This window comes from Lindgomyces ingoldianus (genome assembly GCF_010093535.1).
Source record: "Lindgomyces ingoldianus strain ATCC 200398 unplaced genomic scaffold BDR25scaffold_53, whole genome shotgun sequence".
Taxonomy (NCBI): Eukaryota; Fungi; Ascomycota; class Dothideomycetes; order Pleosporales; family Lindgomycetaceae; genus Lindgomyces; species Lindgomyces ingoldianus.
The window spans coordinates 368,918-396,026 of record NW_022985214.1 but is presented as its reverse complement, the minus strand read 5'-3'; the positions used below and the strand labels follow the sequence as shown (position 1 = coordinate 396,026).

The following is a 27,109-nucleotide window of genomic DNA, read 5'->3' as shown; positions in this document are numbered from 1 at the left end:
AATCAATCAATCATCCCATACATCATATCCAAACCCATCATTCATCTCAGGAAGCCCAGAAACAGTGCTTCAATCTGACATTATTATATAAACACTAGGAGGCCTTTATAGCTATATAATTATCTTTAAGAAAAGAGAATAAGCTCTAGAGCTTTAGCACACTTAATTTAATACAGAATAGCAGCGTCTGCTAGCATTCTGTATATCTAATGCTTATATAGTGTCTAGAGCTTAAAGATCTAATTACTAAGTTTATCTAAAAGTAGCGCAGTACAGATAACAACACTAAAGACTTTAACATACCTAGCAACATAGCTTTTTAAAAGATTATTAGTAAAAAAGACTAAAAGAAAGTTAAACACCTTACTAAGTTTTTTAAAGTTTTTTATTAAATAATAAAATAGCTAGAAGGTAATAGTAAGCATAGTTCTCTATAAATGTCTATTATTAATATGTAAGTGCTATATAATAAGCTGTTATAGATAAAAAAGAAACTTTTTTTTAAGCCTAATAATAGTTACTTTAAAAATAGTGTCTTCTTTAGACTTAAAAAAATTAACATATATTTCTAAAAAATAGTTATTAATTTTTTTATTTTTTACTTAGTAATTACTACTATACTTAACTTATAACTTTATATACTTTAGTTTAAGAACTACTAGTGTTATTACTAATCCTAGTACTAGAAGGTAGAGACCTTAATAAAGGTTGTTTTCTAGTGTTATATTAATACTAAAGAAGATAAGAAAGTTAATATAGATTCTTTTTAGTAAAAGCTTCTAGTAATAAGCTCTTACAACTTTTATTACTAAAAGGCTTTTATAGTTAACACTTCTCTTCTTACTAAAGCCTAGAGTTATAAGAAAGCTTAGAAAATAATAAAGTTATAGTAATACTTTAACACTTATATAAAAAACTTTTAAGACACTAAGGTAAAAAATAGCTATTTTTTATAGGCTAGCCCTCTTACTTAGTAGCTTAAAGTAGGTTAAAAACAGTATTTTACACTATTTAAAATTGCTCTTAACTTCCTTACTATACCCTCTACTAGCTGCGACTGCGAGAGAGCCTTTAGTAGAGGCTAGCGTATAGTTACAATTAATAAAGGTTCTTTCTTTAGGGCTACTATTAAGGCGCTTTAATTACAGAAGAATTAGCTATATTATTAAGTTATAAAGAGTAACTTAATTAAGCTTATAAACCTTATTTAGAAGCAGCTAGTTACTATACTATAAAACGTTAATAGCAGCAAGTAAGATAAAATGTTAAAAAGTATAAGGATTTTAGTGTGTTTTAGTTTAGCAGTGAAACAGACAGCTAAGTTGCCTAGGCTGTACAAACGTAGCAGGAAAGTGAGACGTTGACGTCTGTTGATTACTACGTTTTGTTTCGTTTCGTTCGGTTGAGAGCGTTGGGAAGAGGTCGCAGAAGTAATCACTATTGATGTGGCACGCGACCTTGCCTTTGATCGGGAGGAAGTGTTAGAGGAATCTTTAGAGGCTCTAGAAATCTGCTCTAGCCTCGTCACCATCACAACAGGCAATGGAGACGGTAGTCTGGCGTCAACAAGGCAAGTCGCTGCGCTTGCGCACTAGTATTTCAAGGAGTGCCTTGTCTCAGACAGTATCCAGAGGCTAGGCAGGATTCAGGGTGCGGCGTGCCACAGTATCATAGCTAAAGCCTGCCTTGGGTATCTTGACCAGTTCCAAAAGTCACACCATATGGTTGGCGGGGTCTTGGAAAAGTTCAAGCCAGCACGATACTCAGCGGAGTTCTGGGCAAGCGATACTTAAAGGACAGGAGACTGAGTAGCCGAAACGAGCTAAGCTGCAATGTATTTGCCGATAACAGGCATTACTGCGTATGTGAATTGGATCCGACTAGATAGACCCTGGGACAAGCTCGATTTCCGAAAGGTAGTGAGGAACATACTGAACCCGCTGTACTATGTAGCACTCTTAGGTCTAGAAGGAGTAGCAAAGCTGCTGCTCGGCAAGGACGTCAACGTCAACGCGCGGGGTGGAAGATGCAGCAATGCACTCCAGGTAGCTTCATATCAAGGCCACAAGCAGATTGTGAAGCTGCTGCTTGACAAGAGCGCCAACGTTAACGCGCAGGGTGGAGGCTACGGCAACGCAATCCGGGCAGCTTCATTAGAAGGCCACGAGCAGATTGTAAGCCGCTGCTCGACAAGGGCGCAACCTGACCTTTTCAGGATAGTATGTCCCTCGCACGTTAATCAGCATTTCTAAATCCGCTTAACATGAAGTTCAAAAATGGTGGTTAATGCCTGCTAGTCTATGGTATGTAACTGTAATTAAAATGATTTGTGGCAGAAAACTTGCTACCACAAGCAGGGAGGTGGCCGACCCACCCAGACGTGACCTTGTGAGGTGGCGATTCTGTAGGCGTTCTTAGGGAGTTGACCGGAAGATTGGCAAAGGGTGAATTGGGATCGCAAGGCTGCGGGGCAAGGGTCGCTCCGCTTGCCAATACCTTTACATAGCCACGGGCTCAACAGCCGTCGTAAGTATTTTATATCAGAATAACGTTAATTAATTAACGTCACTCCCTACGTGCCGAGAAATCCCCCGTGCCGAGATGAACCTATTAGATTGGCATGGCGAGATGAGCTACTGGGAGCTTGACAGATTATCCACGATGCTAGCCGGTCGGGAGTCTTGTTGGATTCGGGGTTGGAGCAGAATTCTTGCTACCTGCGCGTTTCGAAAAGTCCATGTGGGCAGTAGTCGCACTACTGGGTATCTTGAAAGCTGGAGCTGCCTTTTTGCTTCTTGATCCCTCCCTGCCGGTTCAGCGACGGGCTACCATCATTGATAAACACTGGAGCAAGACTGTTTTATCCTCGAATGCATGCTTCAAGATCGTTGCAGATTATGCGGAAAAGACCACAGTTGTCGGGACTGAGTTCTTGACGGATCTGAGTCATCGCCCTCATCGGAAATTGTATGAAATCAGCCCTGAGTCGCTCAAGTATGTGGTCTTCACATTAGGTAGCACGGGAACGCCGAAAGGTACGATGATCACTCACCAAAATTTCGCCTCAGCGATGTTCTACAAAGCGGAATCTTACAGTCTTGATAGAACGCCAAGGATCTACGAGTTTTCCTCTTATAGATTCATTGTTTCCATTGTAAATATTTTCAACGCTCTATGGTCAGGCGCTCGTATTTATATACCGCGCGAAGAGGACTAACGCAATAGGCTCGTTGAGAGTATTACCTCCCTGCGTGCCAACATCATACACCTTACGCCTTTTATAGCAAAGCTACTAAGCCCAGGAGAGATTCCCAGCATCCGTACAGTGGTTTTCTCAGAAGAAGGGCTTCATGCCGATGATCTTAGGAAACGGTGGGGAAAGGTCTATGTCTTGAATGTCTATGGTCAGTTAGAGTGTGCCCCAAGGGTAGCAATCAAGGACAACGCAACTACACCGGCAGAGGCTACAAGGATAAGAATAGGCTTAGGGCAAAGAACGTGGATAGTGGACCCTCAGAATTATAATAGACTTGTGCTAATTAGTTGTGTAGGAGAGTTACTCTTAGAGGCCACAGGTAGGACGTGGGTATCTTGCAGATCCGAAGAACACTACAGCCTCATTTGTTGAAGATCCAGTGTGGCTGGCCTCAGATCCTCCAGAGGGCCGAGGAAGGTCTGGTCAGTATTCCCTCGACATCACAAAATAAACTTCTTCCACCTTTCGAGATACGAACCCCAGTGGGGGGATATAGGAATGAAGGGGACTGGGATTTGCCCACTATTATTGAATTGGCTCTATGGATGTTTAACGCGTGAGATATATCAGAACGTCTCCAGACATATACAAGCACAGTTTGCATGAGAGTTGTTCCGATGGTACTAAAGTTCGAAACGAAAAGCGGATGCCTTGCCCGATACTCTTCACTGCTTACTAAATACGTTGCCTGCCATAGATACTCTCACTAAAGCTGAATATTCTTGATAGATCTAAAGTTTGGTAATGCGAGGATCCCCCAGTCCGAAGCATTTAATCGTCTTCTTCGCCATGTATTTATTTTCATCCTCCATCATTCGTGCATTGACCTCAGGCTCTGCATACTTGGCCTGGAATCGCATCGCATGCGCGTCGTCCTCGAACGTCATGATAGTTATTGAATTGAACTCGACACCCCCCAGTACTCCATATAGAATGAGGGGGGTAAATTCTGGGGCTCTCGAAATCCGCTTGATGTAGTATCGCGCATGGGTGGAAGGGAATGCATTTCCAACCCATTCCTTGAGGAGTGGGGTGTGAACGCATCGTAATGGTTGGCGAATCGTTCGGGTATCAAGCCTAGTTTGCGCATCTCGAAGGCTGTAATAACGAATGGTATATTGAATGATAATTGGGCAGTGTAATCTTTAAGTGTTAGGTCTATCATGGTGGGTGTGAGGGGGGACTTGACAGGGAGGATGGCACAATCAGTAGAAATGCGCTCCGTGGTCAAGTCCCAAGACTGGAGTATGATACCCCGCATAGGTGCCGCAAACCTATGTCTGCGGACGAACTATAGCGCATCCCGCGCCGTTAACTAGCATAACCCGAATAGTAGCGTCAGACAAGATACCCTAGTGTTTTGAAATAAACCCTTTTCCGTAACCGTAAGATCAATGCCCAGTATATGTGAGAGCTACGGGCACTCGGAGTTCGTTCAGACCTTCAAAGAATACTAGTTCTGACCTCTTAATTCACCAAGAGCAGAGTAATTACTTGCTCCAACATGGCACTCACGCAGGTTGCTGTTATTTTTCTCGGCTTCATTTCAGGCATTGGTACGCACTTCGGCCTGTTCGTTCATGAGCAATGGGACGTTTAATCCCCCACTATAATGTAGATACACGTCGCTACCTTCGTCTTGATTCTCGTACTCATTCGCTACGGGATCTCACTCTGCTCGAGCTACTTATTTCCCCCTTTTACCAGTATTGCCATTTACCGATTCTTCTTCAATAGGCTCACACAAGCTGGTTTTGACGGCCCAAGGCTGGCCAGAGTTTCAAAGCTTTGGCATATATGGAAGTGTCGATGGTCCCAGAACCATCTTGTATTGGATCGATTATATCACCAATATGGTGACTTTTTCCGAACCGGCAGGTTTGCAAAGAGCCTTCCCGTGGGTAGCATCTTCGACTAACTTGATATCAGGGCCAAGTGAAATAACCGCATTTGATCCTCAAGTCTTCTTGACTATAGATGGGCCGCACACGAACTGCGTCAAATCCGACTTCTACCATCTTCTTCATTATTCTAATTTAGATTCATAGCTAGTAATTGCTTTTACATATAACTAGTAGATAAGCGTTTAATTAAAACATAATACTATTTACTACTTTGTATAAGAAAGATACCTAGATAGTAAATTCTTAATCTACTATATTACATGCTAAGACAACTTATAGAATGTATACAGAGGCTCTACTAGGACTAGTGTTAGAACACTTTACTAGTTGTGACGGTGCATCACGCCACATCCTGGAGGCTAGTTCTCTCTTCAGGCCTAGGCCTTGGAAGGGGTATATCTTCCTTCGAAGCAGCACCCCTGCTCCTCAGTTCAATCTATTTGAGTTAAACCACCTCTTGCTTGTAGCTTGAGCATGCCGATCGTGACACTAGTTAGATGGGGTGTGTGAGAGCTATCGACCAGGAAGCACAAGGCACAGAGAGGGAATGCAGGATAGAGGGTGTATGGCAGAGCCACAGAGAGAGAGAGAGTAAACTTTAGGGTCAGATGCAGAGGCACGGAGGCCGAGGAGCCTATATACCCCGTGCCAAGCCCCTAGGGTACTCAGGGTTGGATAGCTGTAACATAACCGTGACAGAGACAGAGTTTTAGAATAGCAGGTATGCCCAGGAGGATGTAGGCAAGCAGGATAGATTAAAGAGATAGAAACAGTGAAAGATATTTACACCAACTAATGTAGAAGCTATTAGGTAGTGGGGTATATAGCGGGAGCTGCGCTCCTCATCTAATCGATTAACTTAACAACCAACTTTTATCAACACTGTTGATAACTCTTCCGGTATCGGGATTTTTATTTTCCGAGCATCATCGCAAAGCACAGCCACGGGCCTGGTTGCCACACAAAGTAAACTACGCGGCAATGGTTACGTAATATGTTAGGTAATGGCCGGCTTGCCCCAGCCAAGGTACCGATCAGCGTGGCGACGCGGCATGGCAAGGCTAACGACGACGTTCTAGCATTATGACAATGTTCTTAGGCTTGGATGAAACGTTTGTTAGTACCATGAGCAGTAGAAGAATAGTGTTGGTGCTGTAGTGAAGGAATGCTGGGAACCGTAATCAGCAGACCCGTTGTAAGTTAGGCGTAAGGGCAATGATGCAAAAGGTAATTTTCAACATGGAGGGGTCTTAGGTGTTTGGGAGTAGCTATAGTTTGCTGCTTCTATAGAATGTTAGTCGCTATAGACGTAGGCGTAGATTTTAAGCTGCTTGAAGTGGAGGTACCCCCATATTTCTCGGTACGGGGGGTTTCTCGTCACGAAGGGAAAGTTATTCTGCACTAGCCAGAATTGGTAATTGCTTTGATTGGAGGTACCGACTGGGATAGCAACCTTGAAATACTGGACACATAAGACTAGTAATGACTTCTTATCGTTGTAGTGAGGGTTTAAGGCTTAGATAAGAATGTTTATAAGTATTATAGAGTAGTGTCAGCTGAACAGTGGTGCTGTAGTAAACAAGCTTTATTATGCTAAAGAATAAGGCTCTCTATAACTTAGGCGCGAAGGCGACCATGCGAATGTAATTTTTTAGGGACGAAGGTTCCTACGTATTTCAAAATAACCATAGCACACTATGCAAATATAATTCTAGTAAGGGTCCGAGTATGCACTGATTTATAGTCGCTGGAGGTCAAAGTACCCCTCAATTTTCCGGCACAGGTGGTTTTCCGCCACCCATGGAGGGACGTTAGGCGAAAGCCCATTGTTCGCCGTTTGTCTTACACCAACTTTTTCATTCATCATTCAACCTCTTTTCGCTTCACCTCTCACCCTCCTGCTTAGGATACAAAGTATACTACGAAAGTCTGCTCGTTTTACATCGCGGGCGACGCTTTACCGACTTTTTCTAGTCCACGTTTTCCTCACCCACCTATCGATAAGGCCTTAGCGGGGCAAGCCGAACAGTGATCCAACACTGAATTTTCCACCCTCCTTCCCTGGACACCTCCCACCGCCTTCGCACCGCCCTCCCACCGCCCTCTCACCCTCACGTATCGCACAACATGGTGTCCGCATCCAAAGCCGCCCGCCAGGCCAAGCGTGCCGCCGAGGGGAAAGAGCCCAAGAAGACGGCTGCGTCCAAGGTGTCATCCCGGGTGGCCTCGAAGAATGCCTCCAAGGCATCATCGGTCAACGGGGATGAAGACGCTCCGCTCGAGGATCTCGAGATCAACGAGGAGGTAAAGAAGCTAACTCTGCAGGAAGACAAGCACGGGTTGTCGGATCGAGTCACGACCGGTGTGCTGGCCTCGTTGGAAGCCAGCCGCGACGTCAAGATCAATTCCGCGTCCCTCGTGTTCCACGGCCGAGTCCTGTTCAACGACACCACCATCGAGGTCAACTACGGCCGTCGATACGGGCTGTTGGGCGAGAACGGATGCGGCAAGTCCACGTTCCTCAAGGCTATCGATAAGCGCGAGTTCCCCTTCCCAGAGCACATCGACATCTACCTATTGAACGAGGGTGCCCCCCTCTCGGAACTTGGCGCTCTGGAGTGGGTCGTCAGAGAGGCGGAGAATGAGCTGGCCCGCTTGGAGAAGCTGGCTGAGGATATTCTCGAGAGGGATGGCCCTGAGAGCCCCCTGTTGGAGGAGCTCTACGAGGTTTGTACAGCCCACGCGTGTCTTGGGCGGCAAAGCTAAAGGTTTATAGCGACAAGAAAGCATGGACCCCTCGACATTCCACACTCGCGCTTCCCTCATTCTCACCGGTCTCGGCTTCAACAAGAAGACCATCAACAAGAAGACTAAGGACATGTCTGGTGGTTGGCGAATGCGAGTTGCGCTTGGCAAGGCTCTGTTTGTCAAGCCATCTCTCCTCCTTCTTGATGATCCGACTGCCCATTTGGATTTGGAGGCCTGTGTGTGGCTGGAGGAATACATGAAGAAGTGGGATCGTACGCTCATCCTCGTTTCGCACTCCATGGACTTCTTGAACGGCGTTTGTACGAACATGATCGACATGCGCATGAAGCAGCTCCTGTACTATGGCGGCAACTACGATTCCTACATTAAGACCCGGACGGAACAGGAAACCAACCAGCAAAAGGCGTACGAGAAGCAGCAAGACGAGATCAAGCACATCAAGAAGTTCATTGCTTCCGCTGGAACGTACGCCAACTTAGTCCGACAGGCCAAGTCTCGCCAGAAAATTCTGGACAAGATGGAGGCAGACGGGTTCATTGAGCCCGTCGCCACGGACAGAGTCTTCACCTTCCGTTTCGCCGATGTTGAGAAATTGCCGCCTCCAGTGCTTGCGCTTGACAACGTTACTTTCTCCTACTCCGGAAGCCCTGAGGATAATCTGTATGAAAACCTAGACTTCGGTGTTGACATGGACTCGCGTACTGCTCTTGTCGGACCCAACGGTGTCGGAAAATCGACTTTGCTCCGTATATTCACTGGAAAGCTATCCCCAACTTCCGGATCAGTCTCTCGCCACACTCACTTGAAGCTGGGAATGTACAGCCAGCACTCGGCTGAGCAGCTCGATCTTACCAAGTCAGCTCTCGACTTTGTGCGCGACAAGTACTCCAGCCAGAGTCAGGATTACCAGTACTGGAGACAGCAGCTCGGTCGCTATGGCTTGAGCGGTGAGGCGCAGACGGCCAAGATGGCTACCCTGTCCGAAGGCCAGAAGAGCAGAATTGTATTCGCGCTATTGGCTATCGAAGGCCCGAACATGTTGCTCCTGGATGAACCTACGAATGGTCTAGATATTCCTACGATTGACAGCTTGGCGGATGCCATCAACGCTTTTAGCGGTGGCGTTGTGGTTGTTTCTCACGACTTCAGGTATGTTCCCTTGCATGTTGACTGATTGAGTATGGCCGCTAAAGTCTGCGTAGATTGCTAGACAAGATTGCCAAAGACATCATGGTGTGCGAGAACAAGACGGTTCGACGATGGGACGGAAGCATTGGAGATTACAAGAAGCATCTCCGCAAGAAGATGGTGTCTGCTGGTGCGGTGTAAGCAGACCGGCGAACTTGGTGCATAAATTGCATGCGCCTCCCCCCGGACCAGTGGGACGTCCGTTCAAACCAAAAGTCGAAGGATTTGACGCAGAATGGTGGGTCATTCTGCGGGGCACGACGTGCGGCGTCCCACGGCCTGCTTCCAGGTTTGGGGCGGTTGTTGGGTGTGTGGAAGAGGCATCTGGATTCTGCGTTTACTGATGCATTGGGTTCTTAGAGGAGTTCATAGATTGTGGGTCATGAATAAAATGAAATGCCGTAGAACAGGAGACGATGTGAACCATCGACCACAAATGAGACTACATTTGGAATGATGTGCGGAAGTCTCCCGGGGAGCGATGGGAGCGATGGGAGTGATGGGAGCCAAAGGAGGCACGTGCTGAACCGTGGCAATGACGACCTACCGTGCCACCCCCGCGAGCTTGACCTTATCCATTGACCTCAGATGCGAATGTCCACCTCCACACCACCACAGCAAAATATTCCACATTCGTTTAGACAACCCGGTCCTAGACGCTGCTGCAGCTGGGGCATATATCGCCATCAATCTAGCGATTGAATTAGAGAGCCAATACCTACTATGGCAGAACTCACCACGACAAAGCTCAATGCTGAATCACACCTCCTTCTCGTACGTCACCCACTCACTCACAACTCCCTGCACACCACATCACCCTTCTCCCTCTCTCCGTCTCTCCGTCTCTCCGTCTCTCCGTCTCTCCGTCTCTCCGCCTGTCCCTCTCTCTCACTCTCCCTTCCTATCTAACTTAAGCCGGATATCCAGGACCAACCCCTCCTCCGCATGCCCTACGAGCTCTCCCGCCGCAACTTCAAAACCGCGCAACGCTACCTCGAACGCGAGCGCGAAACGCTCCTCGCCTCCTTGCAGACGGCAGCGCGGGAGTCGGCGAAATCCAGCTCCCCAAGCACCACGCTCGAATCCCTCGATACCATGCTCTCCCGTCTCCAGTCGCTGAAACGCAAGCTAGAAGCACTGCATGCCGAAGAAATGAAAATGCACGCGAGTAGTAAAGCGCGGCTGAACCATCTGCAGGACTTGTACGACGTGGGGAGTCTTGTGGACGTCAAGTATGATGAATGGAGTCGGACGAGATTGTCGCGGCTTTTGGTGGACTATTTGTTGCGCTCTGGGTATAGTAAATCTGCGGCGTATCTGGCGGCGGAGAAGGGGATAGATGAGTTGGTCGATGTCGAGGCTTTTGTGCAGTGTCATAAGATCGAGCGATCGCTGCGGGAGGCGCATCGGACGAATGAAGCGTTGGTGTGGTGTCAGGAGCATAAGCCGAGTTTGAAGAAGGTGGGGAGTCAGCTTGAGTTTGAGTTGCGGTTGCAGCAGTATATTGAGTTGGTCAGGCAGGGACACGAGAGTTTCGAAGGGGGTGGAGGTGGTGGGGCAGGGACGGGAAAGTTGGTGGAAGCGAGAGTACATGCGAAGAAGTATTTGAGTGGGAATGGGGATATGGAGTTGATGGGCAAGGCGGCGGGGTTGTTGGCTTATAGGCCTTGGGATGAGGTGGAGCCTTATGCGGTAAGTCTGTCTGTCTAGTTACTCCCTTGCATGCTCCGTCATATACATAAGCATCTTGCTAACATTTGTCTAGTCGCTCTACGCAAAGTCCCGCTGGGAACACTTAGCCCACCTCTTCCTTTCCACACACCACACTCTGTACTCCCTCCCGCCGCGCCCCCTCCTTCACATTGCCCTTTCGGCCGGTCTCTCCGCCCTCAAAACCCCGTCCTGCCACTCCGCATACACATCCTCGTCTGCCAACGCCAGCTCCAGCACCACAACCGTGTGCCCTATTTGCTCTACCGAACTCAACGAGCTCGCCAGAAACGTCCCGTATGCACACCATACTAAGAGTATCGTAGAAAACGATCCAGTGGTTCTTCCCAACGGGCGGATTTATGGACGAGAGCGGTTGACGAGTTATAATGATAAAGTCGGGACTGAGAAGGGTTGGGTTAGGGATCCCGTGGGCGGTGTGAATGGGGATCGGTGGAAGGAGGGGGAGGTGAAGAAGGTATTTATTTCGTGATCGCTTGGAGTTGTTGCGGATGCGGCATTGGCATGGGTTGCTAGGATATTGTACACACAGAAACAATGAGGTTTACTCTGCATGCATAGCGAGGCGTAAATGCGACGGTCGAATCGGCAGACGGATTGGTTTAGAACAAATCCCGCCCGGGAAGCTGGAGGGATATTGATTCGTTGAGAATAAGCGGCGTCCTATAGCTCCGTATAAATCAACATCAGCTCTTCAATCATCGTCACTACTTCCACTGTCACCGCTGCCCTCCCTAGCTCTCTTCCTCCCCTTCTTCTGCTTCTTAGGACTCCGTCCGTCTTCACCTTCACCGTCCTCATCTTTAATCCCCACCTTCTCAAAAACATACATCCTTGCCTCTCTATCCTCCCCCTTCCACCCTCCCCCTCCGTCAATCGCACCTAACGTCCTAACATGGCGATATCCGGGATACCGTTCCCAGTCAAACCTAAAGCTCTCCACAACCTTTAATCCAGTATGTCGTGCCAAGTCGCGAATATTCCAGAGTGTATACGGTTCGCCTTCAAACAACGTAACTATGATCTTGCCACCGGTGCGGAGGAATTCCTTCTCCTCGCCGGCGCTGGCGGTCTTAGATTTAGCACCGAGCATCGCAGCAGAAGCCCCACCTCCAGCAGAAGCTGCGTCTCCAGCACCAAGCTTTTGAGAGCGCTGTTTCTCGACGGCTAGTTTTCTCCTTTCCCTCACTATGCCGGTCTCCAAGCACGAACGCAAGAATGCAACGAGCAGCGCTTGGTTCGCGCGGACCTGCCGGTTCACATCCCGCGATAACCCGCCTGTATGCGGGAACTGGAAGGCGATGATATCATACGGGGAGTGTGCAGTGGGTTTTAGGCATTTGTACGTCGACAGTTTCGTTGCGTCGATGGTGTAGTGGAATGGGACTGGGGGGGTGAGGGCGGTGAGCTCGCTATGGATGGTGGGGAAGGTGGGATATCTGTTTGTGTGTTGTTAGTGCTGGCCTTGCGCGTTTCTTTGAGAACGGGTTGATAATGCACGTGTATACGCATAGATACGAGATGGGTCAAGATGTACTTCTTTCGGAGCTCGTCTTCGCTGTCGAAGCTGGTGGCTGTGACGTTCGCGCACCCATGCTCGACTACTAGACTCCGTGTAAAGCTGAAATCGCCTTCGCCGACGAGGAGAATGTTGTCGTATTCTCCGAATGGTATGGGGTGTTGTTGTTGCGACGCTTGGGTGTGTGGGGGAGGCTTTTGCGCTTTTGCGTTTGCTTTCTGCTTCTTTTGTTGCGCGGTTTGCAGTGGTTTGCTGGAATTGGTGGTGGGTTGGGGCTTGAGTTTGGAGGCTTTCTTGTGGTGCTCCCGTTTTGCTTCGCGGCGGGCGCGTTTGGTTTTATTCTTCGACATTTATTCTTCGAGAATCGGAAAAAGGCCTTTAGTCTGGGGTGAACAATGAATTGTGGGGAACATGTTCTCGAAGGTTGGGGGTTCTTGCGGGGGACAAGGATGGAGTGTATTGGGAGCTTGGACCACCATCCACATTTGCGCACAAATCCCAGTCCACTTTCCGCACCTTGCACATGCAAGTAACCGTCGCTATAATCGATGCAGATTCCGCATTGCAGGTGCTCTAAATGACTAAATGTACAATGCAAACAGGACTAGCAGCCAAAATCCCTTCGATCAGCATCACATTGCATCGACAGACAGTTTGTTCAAAATCCCGGTAACCACTCGCTTCTAAAGCATAGAGATCAACCCAGAAAGCATCCTTCTATTTCACCCGCCGGTAGTGGCGACGACATTATATCAAGTCCTGCTTTACAAATTGATCATACAGAGTCTTGCCCAGAGAGGCGGGGCTGCGCTCAACGATGACGCCCGCGGCTTCCAGGGCGTTGATCTTGGAGTGGGCGTCGCCTTTGCCGCCGCTGACGATGGCACCTAGGAACGTTAACATCTTGCAGCGTATATATTTGGAAAATAATACATACCAGCGTGGCCCATTCTCCTACCTGGCGGCGCAGAAATACCAGCAATGAAACTAACAACAGGCTTGTTCTGCGTGTTGTTAGCCTTCAGAAAATCCGCCGCATCTTCCTCTGCCGAGCCACCGATCTCGCCAATCATGATAATGCCGTCGGTCTCTTCATCCTGCAAGAACACTTTCAGGCAGTCGATGAAGTTGGTGCCAGAGAAGGGGTCGCCTCCGATACCGACGACGAGCGACTGTCCAAGTCCGGCTTGGGTCGTCTGGTTGACGGCCTCGTAGGTCAGAGTGCCGGAGCGGGAGACAATGCCGACGCGACCGCGCTTGTGGATGAAGCCGGGCATGATTCCGATTTTGCATTGGCCCTGTCGAATAATTAGAACAATTGAAAGGTATACATGAAGATTGTGTATGCATACTGGAGCAATGATACCGGGGCAGTTGGGGCCAACCATGCGGGTCTTGCTCTGCGACTTGAGCATATCCGTGATGCGAACCATATCTGAAGCCGTCAGTATCCATTGGGTCCACTACTCTATACAAATGGCTCATACCATGTTGTGGGATACCTTCCGTAATCCTATAACCCATTGTAAGCTTCAAGTGTATACAAGAGGGTACATGCACACCTACGTCACAACCAGCGGTACCTCCGCACTAATCGCTTCCTCGATGCTCTTTGCCGCAAGCGGTGGGCTATATGGTCGTTAGCGCCTGCGCAATGTTTTCAGAGGCAATTATGGGTATCCGTACGGCACGAAGATGGCAGATGCAGTGGCTCCAGTTTCTTTGATCGCTTCGTCTACGGTCGCAAATACTGGCTTGCCGAGATGCTGTGTGCCCGCCTTCTTGGGGTTCGTGCCACCGACAACATTGGTGCCTGAATTGGTGTGTCAACGGGGCTCTGAGATATTATCTACACGGGGTGTTCGGGCGGGGCGCATACCGTACTCGATGGCTTGCTGGGCATGGAATCTACCAATCTATCAGCGCTCTACTCCTCCCAACAGTCGCTCTCTAGGCAGCTACTCACGTCCCCTGCCTTCCTGTAAACCCCTGATAGAGAACCTTAGTGTCGCCATTGATGCGGAGGTTCTTGATAGTCTCGGCATATTGGGAAGACCCCGTCGAATAGCCCTGCCGACAAGCGGCCTTTCGCAGAGCGGAGCTCAGAGGTCGTCGGAAGGCCTGCATCGTGACAATCTAGCTGCCACGAAAGCAGATCTGGAGAGAGCGAAATGAACGAATTGGGCCGGTTGTGGATGGTTGAGTGGAGGTGGAAGTGCGAGACACACCCGGTTCTACTTCGGAACGGAACTGGTTCGCCAATCTAAAATCTTTTTGGTGGCAGGGATATGATTGGGAAACCTGGGTTCCGAAAATACCGCGTTAGATGCGGATGGATGATTTGAGAGTGAATACTTCCCCTTTGCAGTCCTCCGGCAACGGCCTATTGAGATGCGTCAGTCCACGTGATCGCGGAGTTTCGGAAAGTCACATGAGCGGGGCATTCACCGCCAAGAGCCTTAGGTACGTCCTCAAGCGAATGCACTCAAAAATCTGTGGAAGAAGCTCTGGATGGTAAGCCATCTAATATTGCCATCTGAGGGCTCGAACATAGGCATATCTGCGTAGTAAGCATCATGACAATAGGTCCAGAAATTAAAAAGTAGTGGTGGAGTGAGCATTCGAATCCTTGAGCAGTCCCTTCCTAAATGATAGGAAGCAAGGGGCATGCACACTTCCATGCGACAAAGCCTAGTAAGTGCGACATACATGAACAAAAAAAATAGAAAATTCGAGAAAGAAAGCACTTCGCTCCATCATAAACAACGGCCTTAACATCTCCAGCAGTGGAGCCCTCTTCCTCTCATGAAAGCAGTGCTCTACCGCGCACTCTCAGGCCCCCTTAGGGCCACATTCTATTTTCACCTCTTAAATTATCTCTCCCAAAATTCCGAATATTGTCCTATGTTTACGCGGATATTTCTAAGAATTCTCACCAAATTAAGGGCACCACGATCCGGCTGCTTTATTCTATCGCAATCATCTGGTAAGCGGGAGACTTCGGCGCCATTTCAGACGAGTGACGTGAGCTAATGTGCTTCGGCTCCAGTTCAAGCTCTGATTTCCTTTCCGGGTTTTGGGGTGCAGGTTAGTCACACTAGATAGCACATAGCAACTGGGTTCCAAACAAGCCTGAACAAGTTTAGGGGCCCTTCACACGTTTTTGAACTCTAACTAGAAGAGCACATCCATGGATACTATGGCTTTTAGACTATTCCTCAACAATAAAACCCACTGAGTGTCAGGGTCTCCGCGAGGGTTCCGGAGCTGAACCGTAACAATATATATTAACAATATCTGCTAGAACGGTTTCTAAAATATTCTTGACGATAGCGTTACGGTTAGCGAAGAAACCGTGCACCAATATATGGAGAAAAGGCTTTCTTTGGTAACGTTCTCCAATGAAGCTCTAACTATGGATTTGCCATGATAAACATCCTTCTTCGCAAGAAAGCCAACAAAGTCCCAAGGCCAGTCACCAAACCAAACCCCGTCACTAGGCATGCTTCCTCTTCTCCTTCCGTTGCTTTGTCCATCCCGAGAACCTCTCAAATGATCCGAAATACACAAGCCATATAGACAGCGAGAAAATACAAAGCGGAACCGCGACAGCCCAAAAGAGCCACTGATTTTCTGTCATGTTTCGAATGTCGTTTGTATTCATTCCAAGAATACTAGCGAGAGTGGAGATTGGAAGAAAGAAAACCGTGACAGTCGTGACTATGATGCGTTAGCTTCTTCCAAGAATCGAATAGACCGGATGGAATAAAGGGTACGTACAGACGAAGGAGGCCTTGTTCTGCTTATCGGTGTCGATCGACAAACATAGGAAATGCCAATTCTCCAACTCAGTCAATCGGCGGGACATTTCCCCGAAATTCTGTAGCATCTCTTCAGTCTGGTTTAGTAGATAGTCTGTGACTGACACTTCGCGGCTTGGCTCCATTGAGATTGGTTTAGAATACGATGAACCAGCTGCGAACGAGTGACTCTCAGATTCGTTAATACTATCCTCAAGGGCTACGAGAACCCGTTGTTGGTCTTCCAACTGCCCGATTATGGTCTCGAATTCCGTTTTGAGGGTCGTGAACCTCCCTTCATACTTGCGACTTAGCGGCTTATCATCCACTTGCTGTTTGAAGTCTTTGAGAGAGTCCCAGTAAAAGGAGGTGAGGCGGTGACGCTATGTACATATCAGTTCTGGTTGGTAGGCGACCCCTTATTTCTGCGAAAACTGTACCTCTAGAGTGAGTGGACCTTGGCTGTCATGCAGCAGTTGACCAAGGATGAGGACGGTGAGACCAAGCGGTAACACTGCTTCTCTTTCACGTATACTAACCGGCTGTAGGCGCTCAATCATCTTCAGCCGGCCTTGTAAAAACCTTTCTTTGCACCTTCGAATATGACTGGAAGACTTCGCAAAGCGATCTGTCGAGAACATTACAATGAAAATGATGAGCATCATCCTTATCTTTGTCAGCTAGCTCTCTTCTGAAACGAAAAGATGAGGGGTTCATACCAAGCTTGGATAAATTCATGAGGGACGGTAGTGACAAATTCTGACCAGTCTTTCTCTGAGAAGAGTTCCAATTTGATCTCGCTAGCCACCTTCGCCAGATTGGAAAGGTCTTTCGCGATCATTGCGAACTGACCATGGGCGCTCTTTATCCCTCTAGTCTGAAGGATACGGTTGAGGCCTCCCCAGAACTATCTCTAAGTCAGCAGGAAAAAAATACGTGAGGAAATTATCTTCTTACTTTTAAGGTCAATGGGTGTTCATAACGAAGAGGAAGGAAGAATTCGAAGAGGTCCTTGGCCGCTCTAGCAAACGTCAACTTATTGTTGAATTCCTCACGGTCTAGTAAACCTCGCAGTGAAGAAATGGAATTCTCTACTTGATACGTGGTTTTAGGAGGACATTCCGTGTAGCTCTTGCTCTCCATTTCTCGAGAATTCTTCGTGGATAGATATATGTCAGCTTCCGAGAGGTCTTGCTGAAGTTGCTTTTCATTGACTCGGTACTGTTGTTTCGGTGGCCCTGCGCTGCCCTGTGCCGGATCAACGGTGGTGTCTGGAGATTGCGTAATGGGCTCTGTAGCAAGCAAGGTGAAGACATGGAATGCGCCCACTTGCAGCATCTCCGTGGTATCTGCACTTTGTCCCGTACCGGCTGTGATGCTGGATGGTCCACTTCCCACAGAACTCATCGTTGAGAACTCTTCTACATCCGCTGGCCCTGTCTGTGTTTGCTCGTCAACTTGAACACTGATTGAAGGACTGGAGGCTGGAAGAGGTTCTGTTTCAGATGTTTCATCGGAAGAGGAGCCCTCATCATCGCTTTCATCGAGATCACTGCAGGAGCTCGTTAGAGACCAGGCTATATGGAAACACATCCACTCACTTTCTACAAAGTTCCAATCTTATCGCGGTCTTCTTGGCAATGGATACTATGGTGTCCCAGTCGTTCGAATCTTTCGTACGTGAGCGATCACACCCTACGTTGCAGTGATATCAGTCACATACCAAGCACAACATCTTTATACTTCACCTCCCAGCCGTCAACTAGACTGAAGCCCAGGCCGATAAAATTGGCGACAAATGCCTATGAAATGCATTAGTAACGAAGTCGTATACTCATTAACATACTTTTAGACGCTTTTGAAACGTTGATGTTGCAACATTACGCGCAACGAAACTAGGTGACACTTACGGACCAGGTTTCACACTGACTGAGAGGAAGAAGCCACAGGCGTATTCCTCCATCAGAGACGGCGAGGATTGGAGCTCGTTCCCCGGATAGAGGCCGGGATGGATCGGCGGGAGGTATGTGAACGAGATTGATGAGCTTTCCAGGGATATCCGCAACGCCTACTCTAGCACATGATATTATAAGGCCTGTCTGAGTTAGTCTATGGCCATTACGCTCTTGTCTGGGAACAGTACCATCTCCTAGCATCAAACACCAAAATTGGGCCACCTGGAAATGTTTTCCTTCGGAAATGCAACCCTTCCTTGTAAAAGGAGGCTTAGTGGAATGATCAGATGATGTGGCTTTCAAGTAGAAATAGGGAATGCACAACCACCTGCAGTTCGGGAAATGGTTAGCCAAGGTATTGTGAGTTGTGGCACAGGGCCTCGGAGAATCATACCTGACAACCTCTTTCTTTACCTGCTTTGAGCGAGGCCCTCGATACACTGTTGAATCGATTTTCTCCTCGAAATACTCAGGTTCAATGTAACTCCCCTTCATTCCAGGTGGCATCCGGAGGGATTGGTCGGACTTCTCTCGAGCAGTCCTTAGGATCGAACCGACACTATCCCTCTCCGAATCATCCAGATAAGGACATCTGATAACGTACTCCTGGAATCTTGTCAATGGATGTGCTTCATTGGAAGTGGGGTGGTCTGACGATATACGCTCCGAAATTCATCTCAGGGTTTTCTAAGTGCACCCATTTGAACAAGGGCTTCATGTATTCCGGTTGACCGGGACGTTTATTTGGTCCCACAATGAGGTGGGCGCTTAACTTGCTATTCCTAAATAGGTCACCCTCATAGCGAGACTTCAGGACTCGGTATGTAGTTGGCTGGCTTCCGTGTGACGATTTCAGGCTAAGGGTTGGAGAAGTGCTGCGGTATGAGGATGACCGATTGAGGGGATCAACGGCTTCTAAAAGAGAGTCGGTTCGCAGGATGTCCTTCTTTTTTAGATCTAGAACAAAACTGTTGTAGCTTGAGTCAGATTCGTCACCGCTCGAATCGGAGCTCTCATCGAAGCTTAGGGTTCGGTGTCTCGCTGCTTTCCCTAGGGATCTACCATTTTTCAGGGTAGAGCTAGGACTAAAGGAGAAGCGCTTCTTCGCAGGAGCCTTTGCCGGCTGAGGCGCGGCGGTGATCTCTAATGGAACCTGGAGCGTGGTCTGGGGAGCCTGAGGGAATACTACTAGCCGAGCAGGTGCGCTCCGTCTTGTTACAGTGGTCTGCCTGCCTTTTTTCTCGACGAAACGGCGCGGGGCTCTCGAGAAGCCGATGGTGTTCGAAGGGACCATGCTCGCGTAGGTCTCACCACATTATAAACCATGACACGACATTCTTGTAGGTAAGTGAGCACGATGAAGAGATTGAAGTTTCGACATTGCACCTCCGGACATGTAGAAGCCGAAAAGGTAGGATGCGTGCCTGGCGCCCTCAGATGATGAGCTGAGGTTGACGGCTCCATTGAGGCGGAGTGTTGATTGGTCAGTCTAATACTAGACCCAATTGACACTAGCGTATTTTGAATCTTTCGCAACCATGGCTTGGGCGCCCTGGGACTCTGCTTCTCGCTGTCTCTTTTTAGCGTGATGCTTTCCTTTAATGTGTAACATATATATCCTAGCTATGAAGAACCTGGCATACTGTAGCAGGAGGGGATGTTTGCGATGACACCATTTCTAGGACTTCTTAGGAAAGAGCCATTCGTCAGTTTGGGAGCATGCGCGCCCTTCTGTCCCTCTTATAGAATAGATCAGCAAGGAGGACGTTTATATATACTTGGTATCATCTTTCGTTGCGCTGTCTGCGACACTTAAACGACTCCCCACTCCGTAACTCGAACAGCATGGCTCCTGAGACTCAGGCCGATATCGCGATACGACTGTACAGCTCGCGCAGCTCCAGCTACGATGACAGCTGGCATGCTTCATTCACCAAACGCTTCGTTTCCTACCTTAATCTCTCTCCTGGGCAGCAGGTTCTGGATCTAGCATGCGGGTCCGGACTCCTATCATTTCTCGAAGCTGATGCGGTGGGTTCTTCTGGCCGCGTCATCGGCGTCGACGTGACGAAGGGGATGCTTTCTGAAGCGATTGCAAAGCGAGACAGAGAGACTGAGAAGTTCTCTAATTTAAAATTTTACGAAGGCGATATCCTCAAGCTGGAACAAGTTGAAGCCGTAAAGGATCAGACCTTTGACCTCGTCACCTTGGCTTCAGCTCTAGTGCTGTTTCCGGACCCCGGGGCTGCTGTAAGATATTGGTCAGATTACTTGAAACCTGGCGGATGCATTGCGCTAGACGCTACGCATCCTAATAACATAATCTTCGGGATGGTACTCGAGAGAACAGGGCGAAGACTCGGTCTTTCGATACCATACCACCGGGAATGGAGTAAGTCAAAGGATACATTGAGGGACGTGTTAGAGACGGCGGGGCTTGAAGTTGAGCAAGTTGTTACTATCGACAACCAGGCGGGATACGGAAGACGATACTACGAGATATCCGACGCTGATGACCAATTTGAGAGAAACATTATCCTTGGAGACGCTGCCACGACCTTCGCGGATCCCGAGATCCGGAAAAGGGCGAAAGCAGTCTTCAAAGAGGAATGGGAAAAGCTGGCTGTGAATGGGAAGGTCGAGGAAGTAGACGCGGTGTTTCTTGGGATTGCTCGAAAACGTACGACTCCCGGTACCATTCTAGTATCCGGAAAGTCACATACCGATGTTCTCCTCTCAGGGGGTTGCCGTTGTCAAGGAGTGAGATACCAAAGCACCGCGCCACCGTCGAGCATAACGTTCTGCCACTGTCGAGCATGTCAACAAGTCTCAGGGGCTCCCTTCCTTCCGTTCATCCAAGTGCCAACATCTTCATTCAAATTCACCTCATCTTCCACCCTGAGGACTTTGAAACTCTCGGACGCAGCAGAGAGAACATTTTGCTCGACATGCGGTAGCCCTATCACAATGGTGTATCTGTTTGAAGGGAGAAAGGAAGGGACCAGCTTGACCATGGGATCAGTTGATACGGAAAGCCTCAAGTGTGAGATGCCGAAAGTCCGCAAGCACATCTTCTTAGGCGAAAAGGCTCCGTGGTTTGAACTGTCCGATGATGGGGTTGAAAGGATGGAGACAAGCCTCGAGGCGCACTTGATTAAGCCATACCTGGTGCCCCGCTCCAGTGCCTAGTCATTATCGGCCTATTGGACAGCCTCGCGTCTAATGTACATTTCAGTCGAATTTCCAAAGTCCGGAATATTCTGCAGATGTACGAAGAGTACCTGCCAATGAGAAAAAGTATTTATTTCGTAGGATCCGCAAAGGTTGGCAAAGGGTCCAAAGACGAGGATGGTATACGTCGGCACTAAATTGCAGATGGTCACAAACACCCTTAGACTCTAATCGCCGTACTGAGTAGTTAAACCGAGTTCAACAAGTCCCACCACATGCTTCAACATGTATTGCTTCCACGTATTGAGTGCAGCAAGCGGCATCGACACCTTATCATTGACATGTCGGACGTGCCACATTCGGTGATTGGCACTTGGAGGCTGGTTTCTGTGCGACGTGGTGGTGGACTTGTGGTGAGGGGAACCGTATCTGCAGCATTCCAATGTCTCGACAGCTGGCACTATCGGAGAGGTGTGACGCAGAAACCGGAGATAGAGTAATTGCAAATAACGGGATGTTTCACGAATCGGGGAGTGTTCGGCTGAGAGAAACTGTTTTGGTGCGGATGGACGATCACGAGATATTTGGACAGTGGAGCCGGGCTCCTGTGCATGCACAGCCGATGAAATCAGGGACTCGCCGACTCGACTCAACGGCCTACAGTTTATGCAGGTTTAATGCTAGGATGAGGGGTGGATCTGTTTGTGGATTGACATCTGAAGATGACGAGGCGCGGCGGGCTGGGTGGCGTTTGCACCCCCGGCCACCCTCGCTTCCTGCCATTCCAAAATGTTCCAACCTCCACGACCAGCTAAAAGACCTGCCACCCAGCAACGAACGCCTGTAGTCCTTGTTGAGCGCCGGTCTTCTCTAGTACCCCTCGCCCCCCAGTTTCTACAGCACCTCTGTTGCACTGCATTCCGTACCAAACTTTACCAACTTGTCTCTCTTTGCCTTCAGCTCTCGAGTCCGGCTATCGATAGACGAGGTCCAGGAAATCCTTGCGGTCTTCGTATTATCGGACAGGGAGAGCTCCATATTGCGTTTCACCCCTCGATATCCCACCTACCGCATCCTCAGGCGAAGATTGGAGGGCGAGTAGGACTCGACCGACACAAATTCCTCGTTTCCCGATCGGGTCACCATTCCTGCAACTGTTCTACACCACCGGAACGGAACCATGGCCTTTAACCATGCATCGGCCGCATCCCGTCCCTCTCCGCTGCACCTGCAACAGGCACCTCTAGCTTCTTATGCCACTCACTGCTCGCTGCGAGCAGGAGCTCTGCACCCCCTGAAGCAAAACCCGCCTTCCATTGTCGGCGACGACTTCTCGTCCTTTGACGATATCGATATCCAAGACCCAATCCGCCCGCCGCCTTCCGCTTTGACAGCTGCGACTGCCTACGATCCGCATGCATCCTCCTCTCCTCTAGATGACTACTCACCATCATCTCATATTGGCCACCAGAGGTCGTTGACAGACTCTTTTTTTGACAACTGCAGACCACTAGTAAACAGAGCTACTTCAACCTTACAACAACATACTTCAAGGACATCCTTCCACTCACCGACCAAGTCTCTTGCTAGCTTCATACCTTCGCGAAGCGCAATCGAGTCGACGGCGTCGCAGCCGAAGTTCAGAGCTGGCGCAAAGGTACTTAGCGATTGGTTCAACGGCTCCTCGGGCCCAGTGAACCTGGGTGTCGCTCCCCTCTCACCAAGCAAGGAACACCTACACGAAGACTACGACTCGGAAGAGGACGACGACGACGGCAGGATGATGGCCGGCATCTTCAATCGAGTGCCGGCCCTGACGCGCTCAGCAACGGAATCAGCACCCGCGCAGTCGAAACCCAAGCATACCCAAACCCAGTCTCCCACAACCGGGAGCAAGTTTGCGTGGCTACTGTCAACACAGAAGAATGCTGCTATCCCTCCACCCGCCCCATCGCCGACCTACCACAACCCCTCCGATGAACTTCTCAACCTAAACATTCCCCAATCGCTCTTCCCACACGGGCCTGTCGACCCCCTAGACCCCTCGGCCTTCCACGATCTCCTCTCCACAGCCGAGACCCTTCTCACTCGGTATCAGAACTCGTACCGTGCCCTATCCTCCGCCTTGAGCGATGCTAGAGCCGAGCAGAGTGCTCAAGATGACGAGCTGGATGAGGCAGAAACGCGAGTAAGGCATCTAAAGATGCAGTTGGAGACAATGGCGTCGCGAGCAAGCGAGCAGGACGCGCAGATGCACAAGTTGATGGAGGAGCTGCAGTTTGAACGCCGCGCACGTAAGGAGGAAAAGGAGGCCAGGAAGCGGAGCTTGGCCCTGATCAGAGGCCCCGGATGTGCCCACACTGGATGCGAAAGAGAGGCTGCTAGCCCGAGGCGAAGGAACCGAGTCTCGAATTCGGATGTCTCTATTGATTCTGGCTTTGAGTCTGAGTGCGAATCCGAGGCTGCGAGCATCTTCTCTCGTGCGAATCGACCCACGAGCCCTACCGATACCATCCCATCATCGGCTGCGTCTGAAGCCGGGTCACCAAATGATACCACGCCCAAGGGTAAACACCTTCAACCACTGGAACGAAGGAGTACGTATGACAAGGTCCTACACGGTGGCGCAAACTTAGAGAAGGTTAGCTGGGGTTGCGCAAACTGTGAAGGTGGACCTCAAGCCTCTGTGTGGGGGCGTCTTGCTAGGGAGAGGGAGGAGTGCAGTATACTAAGGAGAAGGGTCGAGGTACTGGAGGAGGCTGTCGACGGTGCCCTGAGCGTGGTCGATGGACCGTGGGGGATGTAATTGCTTCTTTTGTAAATACCTGGGGCTAGGCGCGGCGCTCAAGTTTAGCATTGATGGGGCAGGAGTTTGGCATTCATGTAATCCTTTCGCATTTTAGAGGAGGGGTTCAGGAAGGGCACTGGCATTTTCATGGAACATGAGTATGAAGTTGGGTGGTTCAGCGTAGAGCGCTCAGATTTTAAATGAAGCCTTGATCGAGTGCAGTTGTGCTCCCAAGTCTCTCTAAATCTTAACTGTATCAACTTGAGGATCCTTTGTGACCAAAATGTGTAAGTTACCACTTGCTCGGCTCCTTCTGGGCACAGACCATCGCCATCCCGAACTCTTCCTCCAACTCCTAAAGGATTATCACAGCAGTGCAACTGGACAACGCAAAAAGCAAAAAGGTAATTGCAGCCACAGGTGACTCTAGGCTATTAGAGAACATAATGGACTACGCGTATTCCCGACAACACTTAAGGGGCACTGAAGCTTTAGATAGGGTATCATTTGTTGTACATACATTTGATCAGTTAAACGGTCTAAGGTTGTTACAACGTCATCTCACAGAGTACTCCTTCAATTAAACCCCATGGAAAATGTGACACAGCGCAACATAACTCTTGCCGAACTTCAAATCGCCAGCAACTCTGCAATGTCCGCCTCCCTTAAACAAAAAGTCAGCAACGCCACTCACGAAACCAAAGAGATTCACTACATACTCACGATACGTCTCCCACCCAGGAAGCAACGTCAACCCAAGAAGTAGCATAGCCAGCAACTGTCCAAACCCCCACTCCTTCTCACTTCCCTCGATCTCCACCAACGGCGAACCCAGTGCTTGCGATCTACTCAACACAATACTCGCATTGACCAGCCCATAAATCGTGTACACTGGCGTAACCACATAGTTTCTGAACCGCGCACCCCAGAGCTGTATCCACGACCGATCCTCCGTCTTGTGCCGCGTGACATACATGGAGAAGAATATGGAAAAGTGGCCTGCGAGGCCTGCAGCGAGCAGTAATATCCATTTGAACCAGAATGCTGGGCCATAGGCTGGCTTGTGGCCTGCGTAGTAGCATGCGAGATTTGCAGAACTTTTGCGTTCGAGACTACTGAGCTCGTAGGAATATCCGTAAAAACTGGTATACCCTAGGAGTGCAAGATTGAGAATCATGACTGCCACACGGGGCACATTGCTCAACCTATCCTGGACAAAGTCATCGCGCAGCGCGACCAGCGCGAGCAAATGCGTGACAGTACTCAGATAAGCGAGCTCGGTGACGATCTGGTAGTGGTAAATTGAGATTGTGCAGTGTTGGATCAGCGAGACAATTTGCACAGCGGTGCCTGTAAAGAGCTGGGAATCATTCAGCGCGTTGAGAATTTTCCGCACGACGTCGGCCCAGAAGAGATGTCGTTGGAGCTTATAGCCGCGTATATAGTTCGTGTCTTCGGCGTAGACATCGGGGTTCTTGGTTACGTAGTGACGGAAGATGTTAACTATTTTTTGGTAGTGGTCGAGATAGATGATAATGACGGATGCAATGATGGCTAGGCATGCCGTTAGGAGGAAGGAGATGATGGTCTGAGGAGTGTTAATTTATGGAAAATATTGTCACGATTTAGAGATAATAGTTGAGATGGATTGTATGTACTTACTCCGATACCTGCGATGTCTGGATTTGCCTCCACAGGACCGGTAGCGCCGCAATCTTCAAGGAAATGAGCTGGGCAGGAAGTCATTGCCATAATTTTCGTGACTTCAATACTCTCTTCTAGAAATTTACTGAAATGAGCACAATGAAAACGATCTTTCGCGGGTAGGCGTTGTGCGCAAGTTATTATGAAAAGTTCCCCCAACTCCAGCTTGGTTCAGCGTGTCGCAATGTGAGACACGGTGTGAACTCTCCTTTTCCCTGATCTGAGTAGCAACGACATTTAGTGGTAAGTATGATTGAAGAGTTAGCCTCAGCGGCTAAAGGGAAACCCGCAAGATAATGTCTTCAAAATAAAAGATCGTGGCTGTGTGACCGGCGGCTGAGGGTTGAGAGGATGTGCCCCAGGATTCGCACCCTTACCAACCTATTTTGGACCCCACCTTGTTAGTGGTCAATCCGTAACTCGCATTTAGTGTTCATTCGCTCTACCTAGAGGAGGCAGGAGGATGGCGAAGTCTTTGGCGGGTAACGTTATTTTTTCCACGATAATAGAAGTTTGTAGGTCGCGGTGCTGTCTCACCCCCCTGGCTCCATTTCCGGTCGGAAGCGGAGACCACAGCGCTGATGCCGAGACTAGCAGTGAGATCAAAGGGAGCTGAGCTCGAGCTACCATGACAGTATCAATCCACTTCCAGTGCATCATGCCATTGAGCTGGCCGTGTTGCATAGTTGTCGCCGATCTTGTGTCGTCTGAGCGCCTTAGTTTTTCTACGGGACCTTTATTTAAAAACATGGGCATGTCGTCTGATATATTTGCCGCTCGTAGACTGTTCATGATATGTTTCTGATCAAATATCCAGTGAACATTTGCCGCCATAATGGGTTCGTGTGATAGCACACAACATCGAACGGGTACCAACCTCCCAAATGCTCCAGCGCCATCCAAGGCAAGCCCGTTGTATCATTGTTTGAACTTGACAAACCTTAGGATATCAATAGTTATTTATTCTTAAACATACTAGCGGCTGGTGAACTACCATGGCAGATATAGGCATACTAGATGTAACTTTGCAGAGGCACGAGCTATGAGAGGAGGCATGTATTGTGGACTGAGGGTTCGAGGAGCTATATGATTAATGTAGAATTGGTGGACGCTAAGCCCAGGTTGATTGGGTAGCCCATCGTAGAGGCCTTCGGCTTACACTAGATCTACGTTCTTCGCAACGGAGTGTATCGACCTTCATGTCCTCCTCTTCCTCCTGCCAGTCTACCTCCTTAGGATTCTCTTGGGACTGGGTCGGCACGCCCGAGGATCCGCCTCAGTCAGCACCTTGGGTCTGTGCCGCCGATTCCCGATGGATTGTGGC

At 49.1% G+C, this 27,109-nt stretch overlaps 11 protein-coding genes across 11 annotated transcripts; 6 read left to right on the top strand and 5 right to left on the bottom strand.

Annotated features, from left to right (window-relative positions):
* Positions 1-1,967: 1,967 nt before the first annotated feature.
* Positions 1,968-2,177, top strand: BDR25DRAFT_179435 (uncharacterized protein; the record flags this gene model as incomplete). The annotated part of the gene is made up of 1 exon (XM_033684198.1): positions 1,968-2,177. A coding segment is annotated over one exon (210 nt), but the record flags the coding sequence as incomplete, so codon positions are not given.
* Positions 2,178-3,040: 863 nt separating this feature from the next.
* On the top strand, positions 3,041-3,707 carry BDR25DRAFT_329473 (uncharacterized protein; the record flags this gene model as incomplete). The annotated part of the gene is made up of 3 exons (XM_033692459.1): positions 3,041-3,177; positions 3,226-3,542; positions 3,580-3,707. The coding sequence occupies 3 exons, from the start codon at positions 3,041-3,043 to the stop codon at positions 3,705-3,707; spliced, it is 582 nt and encodes a 193-aa protein (XP_033540772.1).
* Positions 3,708-3,987: 280 nt separating this feature from the next.
* On the bottom strand, positions 3,988-5,283 carry BDR25DRAFT_362360 (uncharacterized protein; the record flags this gene model as incomplete). Its single annotated transcript, XM_033696557.1, has 8 exons — positions 3,988-4,399; positions 4,441-4,547; positions 4,608-4,670; positions 4,733-4,826; positions 4,881-4,915; positions 5,002-5,116; positions 5,172-5,227; positions 5,251-5,283. The coding sequence occupies 8 exons, from the start codon at positions 5,281-5,283 to the stop codon at positions 3,988-3,990; spliced, it is 915 nt and encodes a 304-aa protein (XP_033540771.1).
* Positions 5,284-7,013: 1,730 nt separating this feature from the next.
* Positions 7,014-9,528, top strand: BDR25DRAFT_272470 (uncharacterized protein). The gene is made up of 3 exons (XM_033687316.1): positions 7,014-7,887; positions 7,937-9,078; positions 9,132-9,528. The coding sequence occupies exons 1-3, from the start codon at positions 7,288-7,290 to the stop codon at positions 9,256-9,258; spliced, it is 1,869 nt and encodes a 622-aa protein (XP_033540770.1). The 5' UTR covers positions 7,014-7,287; the 3' UTR covers positions 9,259-9,528.
* A 186-nt stretch (positions 9,529-9,714) lies between these two features.
* BDR25DRAFT_337661 (protein FYV10) lies at positions 9,715-11,544 on the top strand. The gene is made up of 3 exons (XM_033693211.1): positions 9,715-9,891; positions 10,045-10,809; positions 10,883-11,544. The coding sequence occupies exons 1-3, from the start codon at positions 9,841-9,843 to the stop codon at positions 11,318-11,320; spliced, it is 1,254 nt and encodes a 417-aa protein (XP_033540769.1). The 5' UTR covers positions 9,715-9,840; the 3' UTR covers positions 11,321-11,544.
* Positions 11,343-12,737, bottom strand: BDR25DRAFT_105530 (uncharacterized protein). Its single transcript, XM_033683494.1, has 2 exons — positions 12,386-12,737; positions 11,343-12,287 (listed from the first exon to the last, which is right to left on the bottom strand). Exons 1-2 carry the CDS (start codon positions 12,715-12,717, stop codon positions 11,543-11,545), a joined length of 1,077 nt encoding a protein of 358 aa, XP_033540768.1. The 5' UTR covers positions 12,718-12,737; the 3' UTR covers positions 11,343-11,542.
* A 320-nt stretch (positions 12,738-13,057) lies between these two features.
* BDR25DRAFT_297395 (alpha subunit of succinyl-CoA ligase) lies at positions 13,058-14,708 on the bottom strand. Its single transcript, XM_033688999.1, has 8 exons — positions 14,334-14,708; positions 14,247-14,275; positions 14,054-14,180; positions 13,934-13,996; positions 13,855-13,880; positions 13,720-13,802; positions 13,305-13,665; positions 13,058-13,254 (listed from the first exon to the last, which is right to left on the bottom strand). Exons 1-8 carry the CDS (start codon positions 14,492-14,494, stop codon positions 13,115-13,117), a joined length of 990 nt encoding a protein of 329 aa, XP_033540767.1. The 5' UTR covers positions 14,495-14,708; the 3' UTR covers positions 13,058-13,114.
* A 1,066-nt stretch (positions 14,709-15,774) lies between these two features.
* Positions 15,775-19,513, bottom strand: BDR25DRAFT_346990 (uncharacterized protein). Its single transcript, XM_033694214.1, has 11 exons — positions 18,778-19,513; positions 18,517-18,728; positions 18,311-18,450; positions 18,078-18,262; positions 17,891-17,969; positions 17,769-17,838; positions 17,125-17,719; positions 16,887-17,074; positions 16,608-16,833; positions 16,148-16,550; positions 15,775-16,087 (listed from the first exon to the last, which is right to left on the bottom strand). Exons 1-11 carry the CDS (start codon positions 19,414-19,416, stop codon positions 15,864-15,866), a joined length of 2,961 nt encoding a protein of 986 aa, XP_033540766.1. The 5' UTR covers positions 19,417-19,513; the 3' UTR covers positions 15,775-15,863.
* Positions 19,514-19,714: 201 nt separating this feature from the next.
* On the top strand, positions 19,715-21,523 carry BDR25DRAFT_105491 (S-adenosyl-L-methionine-dependent methyltransferase). The gene has a single exon (XM_033683493.1). The coding sequence runs from the start codon at positions 19,968-19,970 to the stop codon at positions 21,309-21,311; it is 1,344 nt and encodes a 447-aa protein (XP_033540765.1). The 5' UTR covers positions 19,715-19,967; the 3' UTR covers positions 21,312-21,523.
* A 564-nt stretch (positions 21,524-22,087) lies between these two features.
* BDR25DRAFT_307524 (uncharacterized protein) lies at positions 22,088-24,288 on the top strand. The gene has a single exon (XM_033690853.1). The coding sequence runs from the start codon at positions 22,474-22,476 to the stop codon at positions 24,097-24,099; it is 1,626 nt and encodes a 541-aa protein (XP_033540764.1). The 5' UTR covers positions 22,088-22,473; the 3' UTR covers positions 24,100-24,288.
* Positions 24,289-24,620: 332 nt separating this feature from the next.
* Positions 24,621-26,245, bottom strand: BDR25DRAFT_105488 (uncharacterized protein). The gene is made up of 3 exons (XM_033683492.1): positions 25,744-26,245; positions 24,801-25,669; positions 24,621-24,745 (listed from the first exon to the last, which is right to left on the bottom strand). The coding sequence occupies exons 1-3, from the start codon at positions 25,831-25,833 to the stop codon at positions 24,712-24,714; spliced, it is 993 nt and encodes a 330-aa protein (XP_033540763.1). The 5' UTR covers positions 25,834-26,245; the 3' UTR covers positions 24,621-24,711.
* Positions 26,246-27,109: the final 864 nt, after the last annotated feature.